The sequence below is a fragment of the Ixodes scapularis genome, unplaced genomic scaffold, assembly GCF_016920785.2.
Source record: "Ixodes scapularis isolate PalLabHiFi unplaced genomic scaffold, ASM1692078v2 ptg001274l_1___fragment_1__unscaffolded, whole genome shotgun sequence".
Taxonomy (NCBI): domain Eukaryota; kingdom Metazoa; phylum Arthropoda; class Arachnida; order Ixodida; family Ixodidae; genus Ixodes; species Ixodes scapularis.
In genome coordinates this window covers 1255333-1272144 of record NW_024610129.1, presented here as the reverse complement: position 1 = coordinate 1272144, position 16812 = coordinate 1255333, and the positions used below count along the sequence as shown (strand labels likewise).

General features: G+C 45.3%; 1 protein-coding gene across 1 annotated transcript in view; it reads right to left on the bottom strand.

Annotated features, from left to right (window-relative positions):
• The window catches only part of LOC120841023 (ficolin-1-like), a 124394-nt gene extending 117553 nt beyond the window's left edge, over positions 1-6841 (bottom strand). Inside the window, exon 1 of the mRNA XM_042288212.1 lies at positions 6682-6841. Coding sequence (XP_042144146.1) covers positions 6682-6826 — 145 coding nt within the window. The 5' untranslated portion in view covers positions 6827-6841. The remainder of the gene's footprint in view (positions 1-6681) is intronic.
• Between the last annotated feature and the right edge of the window lie 9971 nt (positions 6842-16812).

The window sequence follows — 16812 nt, the reverse complement described above, 5'->3', positions numbered from 1 at the left end:
GAACAAAATAATAAATAACGTTTCGATTACGTTTCCGTTCCGTCAAAAAATATCGTTTTTTTCGTTTTTCGTTTTTGGTTTTCGTTTTGTTCCGATACCCTGACTAAAACTCTCTAATATCAAGCGAGCGTCGACCGCCGGGCCGACCAGTGTCGTGTCGCGGAGGCTTGCGGCTATGCGGGAGAAATTAAGCGCGTTCGCACGAAGCCCTTTCGAGTGCGAGCGTGGTCTGCTAGGCTATTCCGTTGATCGCACTCAGCCCCCGCTCCGTAGCAAGGGAGAGCAGGGCGCTCGCAATGTCGAAGTGCATCGCCGATGAACGCCTTCCTCTTGAAATGCGTTCAAAATCCTATTGACGTTACCCTGTGTAACCCGGACGGTTATTGCGATACCCATTTGCGTCATGCTGCCCATCGACACTCTCACAACACGTTCCCGTGTTTCTATAGGCACTCGAGGTGCCATAAAAAAGTGCGCACGCCCGCTGGTCAAAAAAAAGTGTGACTACCCGGCTACATAGGCTAGATGACGAGAGCAACAACGCAGTTGATAATACCGAACATAAAGCGAAAACCCTGTCTATACTCCGTTTTACGTTGCGTTGTACAGCAGCCGTCGCTACGAGTTATCTTGGCCAGTCCATCGTTAACTCGTGGCCTTCCCGTTGGGTACAACTGCGCGTGGAAGCAGAATGTCACACGGCAGGGTGAAATCACTGGATTGGTTTTGATGGCTTGTAGCATTGGCTGCGGTATATAGTTTGATGGTCCCCACGTTCAGGGCCCCGCAGGCTACTACTATTTTTCTGGCCCGAGCAATCAGCTCTCGCTGTTGCTCAGGGCCCGAGCCGAGTAGGGCAGTCTCCCAGGAGGATGTGGAAGGATTTGGTAGGGGTTGAATCTCTTCTCCGAGTGGAGTCGGACAAGGCCAGGTAGAGTGATAGAGTGTGGGGGTCGGGGAATTGCAGCCCGGGCATGTGCCTCGATAGCTGCCAGGAAAGAAGAGATGGATATGGTGTAGATTTGGAAAAGTCTCCCAGGCAGCACACCATTGTTGGACCCCCGTTGGTCCAATGTTGGCAAAAAATGGCTCCTATATTGGTCTGACGTTGGCATTTTCGAAAACCGCTACCCGATCCAATGGTGGTCCAACATTGATGCCGATGTTGGACCACTGGTTTGCCAACGTTCTAGCCCACGTTGGACCAACGTGGTTTCCGCTTTTTTATCCAATATTGGCATAGAAGTTTCACCGTTGGCTGAACCAACATTGGCATCCAACGCCTTACACACTGGCTCTTCCAGCATTGGCTTAAATATTGGCTATTCCAATATTGGCATCCAGTTTAATACACTGGCAAATTTTTGCATCCATTGTCTATGACATTATTAGATGCTATTTTTCAGCCAGTGTTCTAACCAGTGTCACAAAAACAGTGCAGATAACCAAGCAAGTATGTTTCCCTTTTTCCTGAAGCACCGTTTTCTTTCTTATACTAAAATCTAATAAATGCGGCAATTTGACCATATTTGGGCACATTAGAAATCATTAAAGCATGCAAATGAATTGTTCATAACGTTTGACAGTTTATAATTTATTTAGATCGAATAAATATATTTAAAACATTGTGCAACCACGGGGGCCTGGGCAGACTCGGTGGCAGGGTCGGCGGCAGGCTCGGTAGTGGACAGGGCAGAGGGCTGGGCAAGGAAGGGGATACCACACAGGGGCATGACCACAGGATTCTGAAAGAGACAGAAGCGGGGGTTGGATTCAGGTGAAGGGTTTCAGAGGCTCTCAGTTCTCTTACGCCTGTCAATAATGAATATCAAAATAAAACATAGCTTCATTAGTAATCGGTGCCCTTTAATTAACTATTCGATTAATCGGTTCAGTTGCTCTTCAAGTATAAAATCTCGGAAAAACCTAACGACTTTTTTATTTTTACTTTTTTATATGATAAAGTTCCTTTTCCAGTAATTTATTTTTTATTATTTAGTATATAAAAAACTTAGTACTGCCTTCTAAAATAAATAGATGCGCAGGTAAAACACCGGGCCAGCTTGCTGAAATCAATGTCTCAGCTCAGACTGGGTGAAAGAAAGCATTGTAAAGGCTGGAACGCGCGAGCGTCTTCAGTCGAGGTTTGAGTCCCGTTCAGCTCGTACGCTGGCTTTGACAGTGCTTTCTCTTCCCCCGTCTCGGCTGAGACGCTGTTTCTAGCAAGACGGCCCAGGCGCTTACTATTGTTTTGTTCGTCCGACTTGTCCTTACTCAAAGCTCGATCGATCTAGATTCAAATATTTATAGTGATTAAAAAAAATATTCGAATAGTACGAAGGTTATTTTATCAATTGCTTAGCTCTAATCTTGCAACATCATGGCGTCCCTTAACCTTTCATCTAACTTTAAGAAGTTTTAAGAATTATAATCTCGCCATCTAAGTTCACACCGATATTTCTACACGTAAGAACATGACAGTTGAACAAAATTTTATGCTTAAATCAATCAAGAATTCAAAAACAAATTACGCATATAAAATAGCTTGCCGTGTAAAGACAATTAGTGGCAATTACACTCGCAGAGCGCGGTGACATAGCTGACACTCAACTTGCACCCAACAAGCCGAACCTTGTCAAATAAGCACTACTCAACACTTTGTGGTATTCGGCTTTGGACATACCTGGAGGGCTTTTCACTGCAGCACACATCTGCCGCCAAAATGACAGCCGTATTTTAACAAGGAAAATGAAACAAAAAAAACTTCCAGCACAGAAATAACCAATCAGAACGTCTCTCGCGGTCTATTAGAATAAAAAGCACTACAAATAGCGCTGTACAGGGCTTTTCGGGCCGATCGCTGTGGATTCCGCGTTGAACTCGTCGGAGATCCCTGGCACAGAGTGTGACACGGTTCAAACTCATCGGAAAGTGACAAAACGTACATTGCGTAGCAAGAATACCCATCCCCAATGGTCAAAAGGACCTCTCCTTGTCACTCACATGGAAGAGGAAGTGGTCCGTCGTGTCTTCGGTCCGTCGAAGCTAGTGGTCCCATGTATGCCCACTACAAAGGAAGATCACCGGTATGTAGGCGCTGCCGAAAGAATATCCATGGTCTTGGCAATCCGCATGTTGAAGATCGCACTTGGCACTAAGACGAAATGCGCTGCTGGTGATCGGAACTCTAGAACCATCGTTCTTGCCCATGAATGGCGGAGATGCCGAGCCGCTTCGCCTGATGATGCTGCTAAGCAATCAAATGCACTCGGACAACTTGGAAACGGACCCACGGTGTCCTTGTATCAGCATGATTATCTTGCCATTCTTGTTCCTTCGAGAAAAAAGCTATTTCTGCCCCCCCCCCCCCCCCAAAAAAAAAAAAAAAAAAAAAAAAAAACTTGAATAATTTGCGAAGCGCTCCTGCCCACTTGCAGTTCGCGGATGCGAGTGTTGGAAATTGAGGAGACCGTCCCCACCGCCTTCCAGTCGTTGCCTTATCGTGTGGCCTTGGTGCTCGCGATCCCACTTTCTGTGTGCTTGTGTGTGCGTGTGTGCGTGTGTTTCGCGGTCTGGACTCCATCACCCCTAAGCTGAGAGTGCAGAGGAAGCTAAGAAGCTTGGTGAACCAATCTCAGGTTTCTTTTTATTCACGTGATCACACTCTCTCCCGTAACCACGCGCAGAGAGCGGTGCAGGTGATGACTGGTCCGGCCGGCGCGTAGCTTCCCCGGCACTGTCAGCTTAGGAATGCGCAGTGTCCTCCTCCCTCAAGGTCGTCGAGTCCGCTTCATACACAAAGGAGAGATTAGTGACGGCGTGGGGAAAATGGGAGGGGAAGCCGTTCAGGGACGTAATCCATTTCACCTGCAGTCCGAGCGCAGCGGACGCTAGGAGCCACCTCAGCCAATCCAGCGTTGAGAGAGTGTCGTCGGTGTCGTGTGACCTTCAGCTCCCTGTGGCGCTCTGCGCAACCGGCAGGTCACGCGATTTTCTCCCGGCAGTGGATCGGCTGGGATAGCTCGCGGCGTCCACTGCGCTCGGACTGAAGGTGGAACGGAGATATAGTTCCGAGGCCGTCGGCGCAACCCCTCCCCTGCATACTTCTCTCTCTCGAATTCTTTCGTTTCTCTCTGCTGGAATTTGCTATCCGGGTTTCCAAAAACCAATGTAGAAGAGATTGCTTATACATGATAAACTCTACAGCAAGAGGACGGAGAAGGACTGACAGACAGGAAGCTCTGAAATCAGCTCGGAGCCTAATGTCAAAATTGAAAAGAGACAGTGATAAATCAAATGCGGAAAAAAGGGGCTAGACTCTAAATCAAACCAACATTGTCGTCTGCTATCAGTGCCTTGGCGCCATGTAGGAGGCATTAGGGCTCTTATTGTAGCACCAGTAGTGCCGTAAAGTCATAGAGCCGTCATTGTACAACCACATTTCAGAATAGTGTCTTGTTCCAATCAATCGCAAAGAAGTTCTTCACCTGACACGAGGTGAAGCCCACAAGCCCGTAGACAGAGTACGAAGCTTTTCTGCCGAGATCATAAAGTCAACATAATAATCTATTATGGTGACTATAACGCGCACATCGATTCTTCTTTTTTTTTTCCCAGTGGGCGGTCCTGATGATCCCATATCGCTCGCGACTCCTTAGTATGCACAGTGAAGGAGCAAAACATCGCCATTAAGTTCTGTACGTTGTTATTGTTTTGTTTGCTTTGCAGAAAAGCACCTGAATCGCGCTTTGAAAAAATAACATTAAATTGACAATCGCTCAAGCAATTTCAACTTGTTGAGGTAAAACGAAATTTGCCAAAACCAGCCTATTTCAACATGCTTCCACTATTAAGCCAATGGTGTTGTGAGACTAATACACTTTGACCATTATATGCCACTGTGTTTTTGAAATGACGATGACCGAATGGTACTAACAGGACAACAGTAACCCTTATAAGCTCGTGTATATCCAACATTGGCAAGCCAATGCTGCAGACAAGCCAACAGTGTCCATTTTCAGTCCCCATCAAATATTGGAATGCCAACGGCACGGACAGGCCAACGTTGACCATTTTATTCCAGTGTTCATCCAATGTTAGCAAGCCAAGGGTACTCAAAGGGCAACATTGTCCGGTTTACGCCACTATTCATCCAATATTCACGAGCCAATGGAACTGACAGGCCAAGATTGCCCATTTTATACCAGTGTTCATCCAATATTCGCGACCCAATGGAACTGACAGGCCAACATTGTCCATTTTATGCCAGTGTTCATCCAATATTCGTAAGCCAATACAACTGTCAGGCCAACATTGTCCATGTTTTGCCAGTGTTCATCCAATATTCGCAAGTGAATGGAACTGACAGGCCAAGATTGCCCATTTTATGCCAATGTGCTTCCAATATTGGTTGGTCATTGGAGAAGCTGGGCCATCACTGAAGATGCTATATAATGGCATAGACAATATTGGGTGCAGAATGGCTAAAGTGGACCATCATTGGACCTTTTTTTGCCAATGCTCTTCCAATATTGGCCCAACACCTTGTGCTGCCTGGGCTGTGTTTGTATGCGCCTCCATTCGGTAGCTTCGCGTCTGCTTAAGTCTTTGTGTGGAGGTGGATATGTCCTTCGCCCAGATCGGTAATATTCTGTAACCTGATTAGAGGTTTCGAGTTGCGGACTTTGTGTGGGGCGTTCTTCGGTTTCGTCGTCTGACTGTTGACGGTTGCAGACGGGTCTAGTCGAGTTGCTCTCGACCAACTCCTCTTCCCCATGCCGGGCTGCTCGGAAGGACAGTCCTTGAGCGAGAGAGTTTGCACTCTCATTACCCTGAAGAAGAGTGTGGCCGGGTGTCCACAGTATGTGAATCAAAGGGAGTTCTTCGTGGGTTAGGTGGGCTAGGATTCTTCTACTCCATTCAGAAACGAGTCCTCCTGCCCAGGCCCTGCAATCAGCCTGAGAGTCGGTGAGTATGGTAACCATTTAGTTTGGATCGCATCTCCTTGTGTGTTGGGTGCTAGTTATAGCTAAGGCCATTGCCGCTTCCTCCGCTTCTGCGACGGACGGTGATCCGAGCAAAAAGGCGGCTGTTCGCCTCTCACCGTTCGGGCGGCACACCGCGATGCACCTGCCCGAGATGGGAGTAGAGTACGAGGCCGCGTCCGCTTAGAGCACGTCCGGGTCTTCCTGACAGCGTCTGCGAAAGTCCTGACTCCGGCCAGTCTCCTTCCTGCTCGTTCTGCCTGCGAGTTGAAGGGGTGAACCGGTGCTCGTTTTTCCTTAATTTCTTTTTCTGTAACTTGCATTGTGTGGGGTGATAAACGGTCATTATTATCAGGGATCCGTTTTAAGCGGTATTTGCGCAAAGTTAAAAAATTGTTGCATCGCCCCTTTAACTATGCCAGCAGATAATCAACAGGGTCTGTGTGTGGTCAAAGGAACAGCCTAGCAGACGACGCTCGTACAGGAAAGAGCTTTGTGCGCACGCGCATAATCTCTCGCGTGTCGCCGCATCCCACCGCGGCACAGCGCTGGCCGTCCCGGCGGTCGACGCTCGCGTCATATTATTAAAAAAATTGGCCCACTGTACATTGCACCCGATATGTCGCTATTAACGAACATAATGATATCCCCGAAACATTGTTCGGTCTACGTGGATGAATGGAAAAAGTGGTCTCACGTTTGTTCGTGTTGCAGGGGTCAAATATCATGTAGATTTTCGTCGGCGTGTGCTGTCTTTCGGTTATTTCCGGAACACGCCGAATACTGCTTTCCATAAAGACGTTCCCAGCCACAAGAGGTATGAAGAGGGATACTACGAACATCTTGAGATCTTTGTCGATGGTAACAATATTCTCATAAGTCGTAACAAATGCTCCTCTCTCTTTATCTCTCCTCCCATTTATAGCATGAGGACATCACGTGGATGATTCGAATGAGCACCTGCAACAAAAACGAAAGTTGCGCTATGATTTTTTTTGTTGATGTAGGCTGAGGGGAAGAGATTGACCGGGGAGCTTTCGTTTTTAGGAAAACAATTGTATTTCAGTTGAATTACCTTTTAAAAGCATCTTCTCTGGAAATTTTCTTACTTTTTGTTATTTTTCTCTGCACAAGTAATTGACCCTATTCAAAAGTCAAAGACATTATAGAATAGAATAGTTTAGTTCAGGCACACATGTGTTACACATGTGTCTGGGTGGCTGCAGCAACAGAAGGCAAAAAGCTTTCTGATGTGTCTCCCCCCCCCTCCCCCGCCCCAATAATTAAGGAACAAAATTAAAATAAACCTAGACATCTGTGAACTATTAAGATCAGTATTATTCATATAAACAAATGAACATAAGCAATGCGCCACAATAAAAACCAAAAAATTGAAACAAACAAAACAAGCAAATTATAAAACAAAGACAAGAGGAAACTGCATTTATTTACATTGACATTGTCGTTATACACAATATCATCCAACACCCGTCTGGCATCAACATATCATAACACTTCCTAACACCATGGGAAAAAAAAAGACATACTGAAGTCATTTTATTTGCCATATGCAAACGTAAAATTTACTTTTTATAACAATAATCTAAGGTAAGCGATTAGCTTCAAGGAAAACATGTTTTACTTTTTTCCTGAACTTGTGGCTTTTTTCTACACTGCTGTGCTTTTCGTACAATGTTTGGGTGTTTATTTAGTAGGTTAGGAAATCGGTAATCTGGTTTTTGAGTTCCACAGTTAGTTCTAACGTTTGGTTTTCTAAAAGCGGTGCGCCTGAAATTATATTCCGCAGGTTTATTAAGATAAGTATCAGAGAACTATGTCACATCGTGCTTTATCTGATCAAAAACGAGGATCGGCAATTTGTGTGAGAGGACATATTTTATTTGTAATAACCTTCATTTTTGAATGAGGGTGCTTTTTTCGATGTACCCTAAATTTTTAATAATTCTTGCAGCCTTCTTTTGTAAAAGGAATATTTTTTCCAGTGCGTGTTTTTGTGGTTCTGCCCCACACTGATAGAGAATATTGTAAGCGAGGATTGACAAGAGCGTAGTACAACTGTAGCTTGAGCCAGTTTGGTAGTAATCCCCTTAGTTTGCGCAGCATTTCAATTGAACGTGAGATGTTACATCTTAGGTTATTTACATGCTTTGTCTAACTTAAAAATTCCTCAAACCATACTCCAAGAATCTGTGTGCCGTAGTAAACTCTATTGTCTAATTTAGTAATTGAATATGGGGTTTTTACACCAGCGGTTTGTTCTTTGATCTGAATATAACATATTTTTTTCGTTGTGCTTAACACTAGGTGAGTAGACTCTAACCATACATATAGTTCTACAAACAAGCTCTTTGCAGTTACTTGAAGCTCTTGTAGATGATCACATGAAAAGAACACGTTAGTATCATGAGCATACAATATCGTAGGCTCATGATACAAGCGGCCCGTTAACAATATCGTTTATATATATTAGGAATTGAAAGGCAATCTAATCAGCTCCAATACTACAGCTCTAACAGCGTCTGGTCAAAGGATGTGCGAAATATCACACGAAAGACGATCCCAAAATTGGACGGAATACCAACAAAATTTTACGCCATTGTTTTATAGTGGTCTAGTATCGGTTTTTAAATTTGACTCACAAAAACAAAACTCATCACACACGCTCGTATATATGCTACAAATATTTTTTTTTCCGTTCGTATTATATTTATTTTACGAAACGTAACATTATTTGCACTATACAATTACTTCAATTTTGCAGATGTTCAAAGATGCCGACTGCGGCGTGGCTGACAGGCCAACGTTCATCATTTTATTCCAGTGTTCATCCAATGTTAGCAAGCCAAAGGCACATAAAAGGCCAATATTGGCCATTTTTTGCCGGTGTTCATCTAATATTCTCAAGCCAATGGAAATGACAGGCCAATATTATCCATTTTATGCCAATGTTCTTTCAATATTCACAAGCCAACGGAACTGACAGACCAATATTGCCCATTTTATGCCAGTGTTCATCCAATATTCGCAAGCCAACGGAACTGAGAGGCCAATGTTGCCCATTTTATACCAGTGTTCATCCAATATTCGCAAGCCAGTGGAACTGACAGGCGAATATTGTCCATTTTATGCCATTGTACTTCCAATATTGGTTGGTCAGTGGATAAGCTGGGCCAATATTGAAGACTCCACATAATGGCATAGCCAATATTGGGAACAGATTGGCTAAAGTGGACCATCATTGGACCTTTCTTTGCCAGTACTCTTCCAATATTGGCCCAACACCGCGTGCTGCCTGGGCGGTTTGTTCTTTGATCTGAATATAACATATTTTTTTCGTTGTGCTTAACACTAGGTGAGTAGACTCTAACCATACATATAGTTCTACAAACAAGCTCTTTGCAGTTACTTGAAGCTCTTGTAGATGATCACATGAAAAGAACACGTTAGTATCATGAGCATACAATATCGTAGGCTCATGATACAAGCGGCCCGTTAACAATATCGTTTATATATATTAGGAATTGAAAGGCAATCTAATCAGCTCCAATACTACAGCTCTAACAGTGCATTCACTCTGGCGCTCGAATCGCAACCGCGAATTGGATCCGCTCACTTTCATCATGGAACAAACGTGCAATTGTAGAGAGTTTTAGTAGACCGTTTTCATCTTCCGCTCCGCTCTGAGGGTGCCAAACTGCGCATGCGCGGCCCGCTTCGCCGGAATGGAAAGCGGAGGTCCAAAAACGCGTTTTAGTAGAGCGTTTTTCTTCAGCGTAAGAGCGTTTTGAGCGGGTTCGAAAAATTTGCTTGCGTAGCCCCACAAGCGGACGTTTATAGTACTAGTAAGACAAAAAAACCTAAGCGTTAACACCAAGAGAGTAAAAGGGAGCGTGATTGTAGAGGTAGTAAAAACGAAGGCGACAATAATAAACACAAAAGAGTAGGCACACACCCGAAAATATATTAAGCTATAAAATATAAATATAATCGTTCCACCTTGTGTGCGAGTGAAGCCGAAGGTATAAGCATGAGCATGTTGCTCTAAACGGTACTTGCACTGCACGAGCGCGCGTGCTTATCAAGGGCGCTGAAAGGCCGGCACTCGCTCTTGTAGCTTCTGCTCCACTCGAAATAAAACTGAAACAGATTTACTTATTCGAAGTAGAAAAATAAGAGAAAAGGACGAAGTTTGCGCATTGCGAGTACATCCTTTTGCGTAGTACGAGTACAGTGTTGCTCAAGGCTAGCAAGGCATCTGCACGATGAATCCCCGCTGTTCTCAAGGAAGGAGACTTCTACTAACGAGATTAAGCTGGCGAGACATCGAATCTACCGGGTGAAACAAGGAGACGGTAGGCTCTTTAAATCGACCGGAAAATTCGGTTTCTTAACTTATCACGCTACGACTTTGTGCAGCGTTGCCCACAGATGGTGCATTTTTTTTTTGTAAAATTTGCGAAGAGCGAACTTACCTGAGGAAAAAGTAAAGAAAGAAAAAGGCTTAGCTCCTATGGAAACGCAGCGACGCCACCGGTCTGCAATCAACACGGCGCCGTTTTGCACGGGAGACAAGAGATGGCGCAACGAACGCCGCCAACGAACGAGCATACGGCGCCGAGAGCCAGCGTCTTTAGAGACAATCTTTTCGACTCAAAAGCGGCGCGCGTTCCGCAGGCGGCGACAGTCGCAGAAACAAAAAAGACAGGCGCGGTAACAACAAGGAACTGCAGTTCCTTGTTGTTGCTTGCTGCTAATTACGCCGGCTCTCGGCTTCGTCTGCTCGTTCGTTGGCGGCAGTTGGCGTCGCGACCGCTTGCGCCATCTCTTGTCTACCGTGCGAAACGGCGCCGTGTTGATTGCAGACCGGTGGCGTCGCTGCGTTTCCATAGGAGCTAAGCCTTTTTCTTTCTTTACTTTTTCCTCAGGTAAATCCGCTCTTTGCAAATTTTACGAAAAAAATGCACCATGTGTGGGCAACGCTGCACAAAGTCGTAGCGCGATAGGTTAAGAAACCGAATTTTCCGGTCGATTTAAAGAGCCTACCGTCTCCTTGTTTCACCCGGTATGATTCGTATCCCTCGTGCCATCAAGCGCCAAAGCTTCCTTTCCGAACGCGGTCAGCTGGATATTTCCAACGTAGAAAAGAAACCCTTTAGGAAGCTATCCTGCTTAAAGAAGGACCAGGGGTGCTATGTTGCGCTTTTTGCACTCCCAGGAGACTTGGAAGAGGGAAGTGACGTCAACGACACAGCAAATGCAGATTGGATGTTGACAGAAGAAAACAAAATCAACACCCAATCTGTGTTTGCTGTGTCGCTGACGTCACTTCCCTCTCCCTAGTCTCCTGAGAGTGCAAAAAGCGCAACATAGCCCCCCTGGCTGTTCTGCATGCGGGCCTCCAAATACCAGCACCCGACAGATCGGCGCAGGGTGTTGCCAATCTGGCGAGACGATTTGCATGGTTTTTCCTCGACTGGCCTATCCCAACCGTCTGTTCGTACTTGGATGAGCGTTTGGACGGAACTTGTCGGTGTTCTTCAGTTCTGTGAATTTCATCGTGGGTCACATCAACGAGAGGTTCGGCCACCTGCTCGCTGACATGAACAAACATAGGTGGTTGACCCTGGCGAAACTAGAGCTGTGCTCACAGGTGAGACCCTGTATGGTTTGTGTAAATTTCGCGTTTCCATTGTTTCTAGCACAGCTGCTCTGTCTGGTGAAAAGTTACTTTTTTCTATACGCCAAATGTGTACATGGGCAGTGTCAGGACAAGTCTCGACGAGCGCGTTCGTAATCTGTGAGTATTAGTAGGCCACTTTTATGAGCCCTCTTTGCTCTACTTTACGCTGTGCGAGAAGCATCGTCGCCACCGCGCATGCGTGGCCCGCTCTGAGTTGGAGCGTATAGTTAGCGGAGTGAGCGTGCGCTCCGCTTCGCAAGTTGTAGAGCGGACTGCCCTCAGCGTCCTTAGCGTGATCGCTTAGATCTCAAGATGGCTGCACTTACTCAATACGCGTCGATGTTTTTGACCGTGACCTCAGCTTGAAAGAGGTCGAATCAAGAAGGAAAGCGTACGCCCCGCGCGTAAAAAGTAAACCATTCGATTTGAGTTCTATGTAACACAAAACAGCATAATCAAACGAAGTGAACGAGTATCATTTTGCAACCAGCACGGCGTCGGTAAAGTCGTCGCGTTTTGTGGACGTCCTATGGCTATGCAGTCAGATGTATGGGTGCGCGTGCTTGAACGCCGATTATATCTGTGCATGCGCCCTCCTGACGAAAATGCTACTGAAAGCTGACCACGAGCATAGCGCTCGCAAGCTGCACCAAAGAAACCATTCCCCTCTCAGCTTTATTTATTCACACTGGCTCGCAACTTTTGAATTGTTTAACTTTTTTAAAGAAATGTTTGCATTGGATTTCCTTGGTAGATTTAGAAAATAATAGAAACTTGAATGCAGCCTTTTTAAAAGTGCAACCCATGGTGCCGCTAGTCTTCGAGGCCGCCTTATTTTGGCCAAGTGTCTAGGGAGCAAGAGTGCTACGTCATTGTTTGTCGCGGATGCGAGTCTAAATGTATTAGACACGAATGCTGCGTCAATACTGAATATGAAATGGGTTCTAGTCACAAGTCTCGCACTAAAAGCGATGCCCAAAATATGGTGGCCGAATATGTTACCCGGTGGTGTTTTGAAAAGAGTTACCAATAACGGTCGAAAGAATATTCCACGTAAATTTTTTGTCTGGTGAAAACCAGACAGGCATAAACAATGCAAAATTTAGCAAACACAACCCTGAACGTCTAAGCAATAGTGGTAGATTAGAAATTTCAGAAGTTTCGTTTTAAATTCCGGCGTAGCGGGCCTCGCATGCACAGTTTGACGGCCTCAAACCTTAGCAGAATTAAGGAACAACTATATATATATATATATATATATATTAATTTACGATACCCAGTTTTTACAAGCCTACAATGGAAATACGCTTTATTTTAGAGGAGTAACAAGTCCCATATCACATGTTTGGTAGTGTTTAAATACTGCCGTGTTGTAAGAGTGTTTTTCTTTGTCTTTTTTATTAGGCCGTCAAGGACAAGGGAACACCCCTGAACAACTGTTTGGGTTTTGTTAAATGCACAACATGCCCATATGTCATGCATCAAAAAATTAGAAGAAGACCACAAGAGGGGGCTCGTCGTGAAGCACCAGGCAGTGATGTGCCCAGACGGCATAATTTGACGGCTGGACGAAACCTACAAAGACCATGGACATTTTTTTGTTTGTTTAATATTAGAATCCATAGAATTATCACAGTAAATCATGTTCAAGCTTTTCTACTGAGCGAAATACCTGTCCAACTGGGCTGAAAGGCATCTAGAAATATTTTAATAAAAAACGTTTACTAACGACTCCCATTTTACTTCTCAGATGTGCGTGTGAATATTGCATCTAACCAAATTACAGTGTTACAGTTGAATTCAGCATTGTAAGAGTAGCCTATGTTGCGTGGCCTTCTATTGCAAGAAAAGACCATAGTACAAGTGAGGCAGAAACTAGGCAGGAGCTTAAGCTGGAAAACGCACCTTCATAAACACACAAAAGAATTAAAAAGAAGTGTATAGTCAAGCAAAATGGTTTCATGTCACCCCCCAAGGCAGATACATACACTGCGCTCCCCTGTTAATACGAACACAAACAAAAAATCGCTTTTACTTGCAGTTTATTGCTTTGACAGCTATTGAAAAAGCTGAAAATTTGTCGCTCAGATTAGTGCCCCAAACGAGTGCTTTATTCCACACCAATAGGCAAATGTCAGCCCCTCGAATTTAAGGTGAAAAACGAAAACAGGATATTGAATGCTCCCGCTAACAGTGTCGCGCAGTGTATATAAACTCCAAGGCACCATATCACAAACCGAAGCATACGAATAAGAAAAGACTCATTTCATTGGGGGAAAAAAGTAGAGATATAAATGGAGCACCCGCTTTCGCTAATTGTCACTGTCTTGCTGCCTGAAGTAACCAAACAAAATATCTGTCCGTTTGCCGACTGCTTTAGTCTTTGGTCTTTAACCTTTAATTTTTGGCTCTGGAGAGCCGCGGTACCGCGGAAAGCAGCAGCCCGTACCACCGAGGCCCGCGGTGCCGCGTCCAGGGAACATGGTAATGTGATGAGTATATACGTGCAAGATGACGACGACATGGCTTGTTGGTGTTGGGGAGGGTGGCAGTCCGATTCGCAGAAGTCCAGACTTCGTGGAGGCGGGTTGGGCGGGTGAAGAGCGAGCTATAAGGATCTTGCACGCCGTTCGATCAGTGCATGAAGGAGCACCAGGAACATAATGGCGCTATTGCTCACTGGGGTCCACTGGGGTCAAAGAATCATGCTCCAAGGAGGTAGTCCAGCCGAAGTAGAAGCTGCCGCCTCCGAGGAACCGAGGCCCAGGGCTCAGATTGAGACACCGCCGTCGCCCGGTGTGTCATCCTCTGAACGTCGTCGTCGTCATCTCGCATAGAAAAATCGAGCCCGCTGGCTTAGACAAGGCAGCACCTGTTCCCACCGTTCAGGGGCTGTGAAAGGATTGCGGCCAGCGATTTCTCGAAGCAGCCAGCGGTTCTTGACCACCGTGAAACGTTTTCTGGGGGACGCCTTTTCAAACAAAGTCTGCGCAGCTTCTTAGTGCAGCGAGGTTCATAACGGCCAAGCGCGCTCCCAAGCATGATTTCAAATAGCGAGCACCCACCTTTCCAGAAAAGTGCCATCTACTGAACCTTTACTGAGAGTGGAACGTACTACTTCTTGAAATGGCGACGATAGCGGAGCTGACGCTACACGCTCAAATCCCAGAGCGGGTCGCGCATGCGCGATGGCGACTCCGCTTTCCATAGAGCGGAGCGGGAAACCGAAAACGGTCTACTAAAACTCTCTTGTATTGCATCGTTGAGCAAGCGCGTTCGCAGCCGCTTTGCGAACGCGGTTCAACCGCCAGTGTGAATACGGCGTAATGGTCGCGAAAAGAAAGCAACCTCTAGTATATCGTGCACCCTCGATTTCATGAATTCGAAGGCGGCGTCAACGACAAACTTGCTAATATAGACCCATCTTACTAAGCGTTCGGTGCATGCATGACGCCGCCACAACATTATTTGACAGGAGGCATGACGGCCGTGCATGCGAGGGCTCGTACCGTCTCGTTACAGTGTACTAGAATACTTGGGTAGTGTTGAGACCGGAGCGGCTCGGCAACGGGAGCTCGTGAGGGTGCTTGTATTGACAGTTCGTGGCGCCGCTGTATCAAGTTATCCAGAAAAACTCGCGCAGCCCACCTTTTTTTTTCTTTCTTTACTTTGAGCGGTGCACGTGTCGGTACCGCATTTTATACACACCGTTTCACCTAATATAGCACCGCAGCGAAGGCTAGAAGCGCGAGCTCATAGCGTTGGGAGCTACTCTTACCGCACGAGAGCTTGTGCCGCCGAGATGTGCCCCAGAGCAAGGAGCTCGCGCTTGTAGCCTTTCCTGCGGTACAACACAAGGTAAAACAGAGTAATAAAAAAAAAAAAAAAAAAACGGTATTTTAATTTTTTCTTTTTTTGCGGTAGGCAAAGGGTTAATGAACGGCTTAATGGGCCATGTTGCAATTGCAGCTTTGAAGGGAGCCATTATTAAAGGCCAACTCAATTTAGAAAGTTCTCGAACAAACAACGAGCTTTGAGCGAAAGCAAGAAGGCGCTCGTTTTTGTTGTGTTTGTCCGTCCCTTCCCGTTTTCCTCCTCAAGCTTAATTATCTCTACCAACCCGATCGTCCTGTCCTGAGATATTCATCGCTAAAATTTTGCCTTTCTTTGCATAATTAAAAAACCGCGCGCTGAAAGCGCGAATATGTTGTTCTGATATTGATGTGTAGGAGAATGACACAGTTGTCTCCGTCCCCTCGTCACTAACTCGAAAACGTGTCTTCTGTGGACTCGCCGGCGCCACAGATCAAGACGACTATGTTGCTATACTACGTACTATTTTCATAACGCGGTTTGTGAATCAAGCGAAGAAAGGCAAACTTTTTTGATAAATATCGCGAACCTCGTTGCCTTTTCGCGAATTGCCGAAATTGTGTTTGCCTTTAATAATAACTCCTTTTAAAACTGCAATTGCACCATGGCCAATTAAGCCGACAATAAACAAGTTAACTCACCGATTTTGGTTAATTATTAAAGATTGCAACGGTTATTCACACATTTATTGTCCACCGAGCCCTACAGATATAACGAAAGACGGGATCCACATATCTGAAAAAAAATCCTTTTTTTTTTTTTTGTAAAATAAGTAAAGTTATGTAAAGAATAAAACAAAAACACCCTGTATGTCTGCGTGAACCAGATACGCCACCTGTGAAACCATGGGTCTTTCCCTTCGAATACCCAGCTCAGGCGAGACTTACCTGGTTGTTAGAAAGCAGCTGTCGGTTAAATATATTGTTGTGAGCGTGTAGGTTTCAGATGGTTTACACTCAAAAAGATAATGCGCTGCATATTGTAACCTTGGATGGGCTGCACATTGTAACCATTATTTCAATGCCGTGCTGTGAACTATTACAACTCTTTTCTTGCCTGATCTACGTGTGCTCATGTATTCTGCTCAAAATGATGTGAAATAGTTGCCTGTTTTCTTTGAATCTTATGAAGCATTACTTGTTCAGCCCACGTTGTCTCAGTTTTTGGACTTACGTTCAATGTTAAAACATGTGATGAAAATTGTCATGGCTTATAAGCCATTTCATACAACTTAACGTCGTGTGGTCCTCGGAT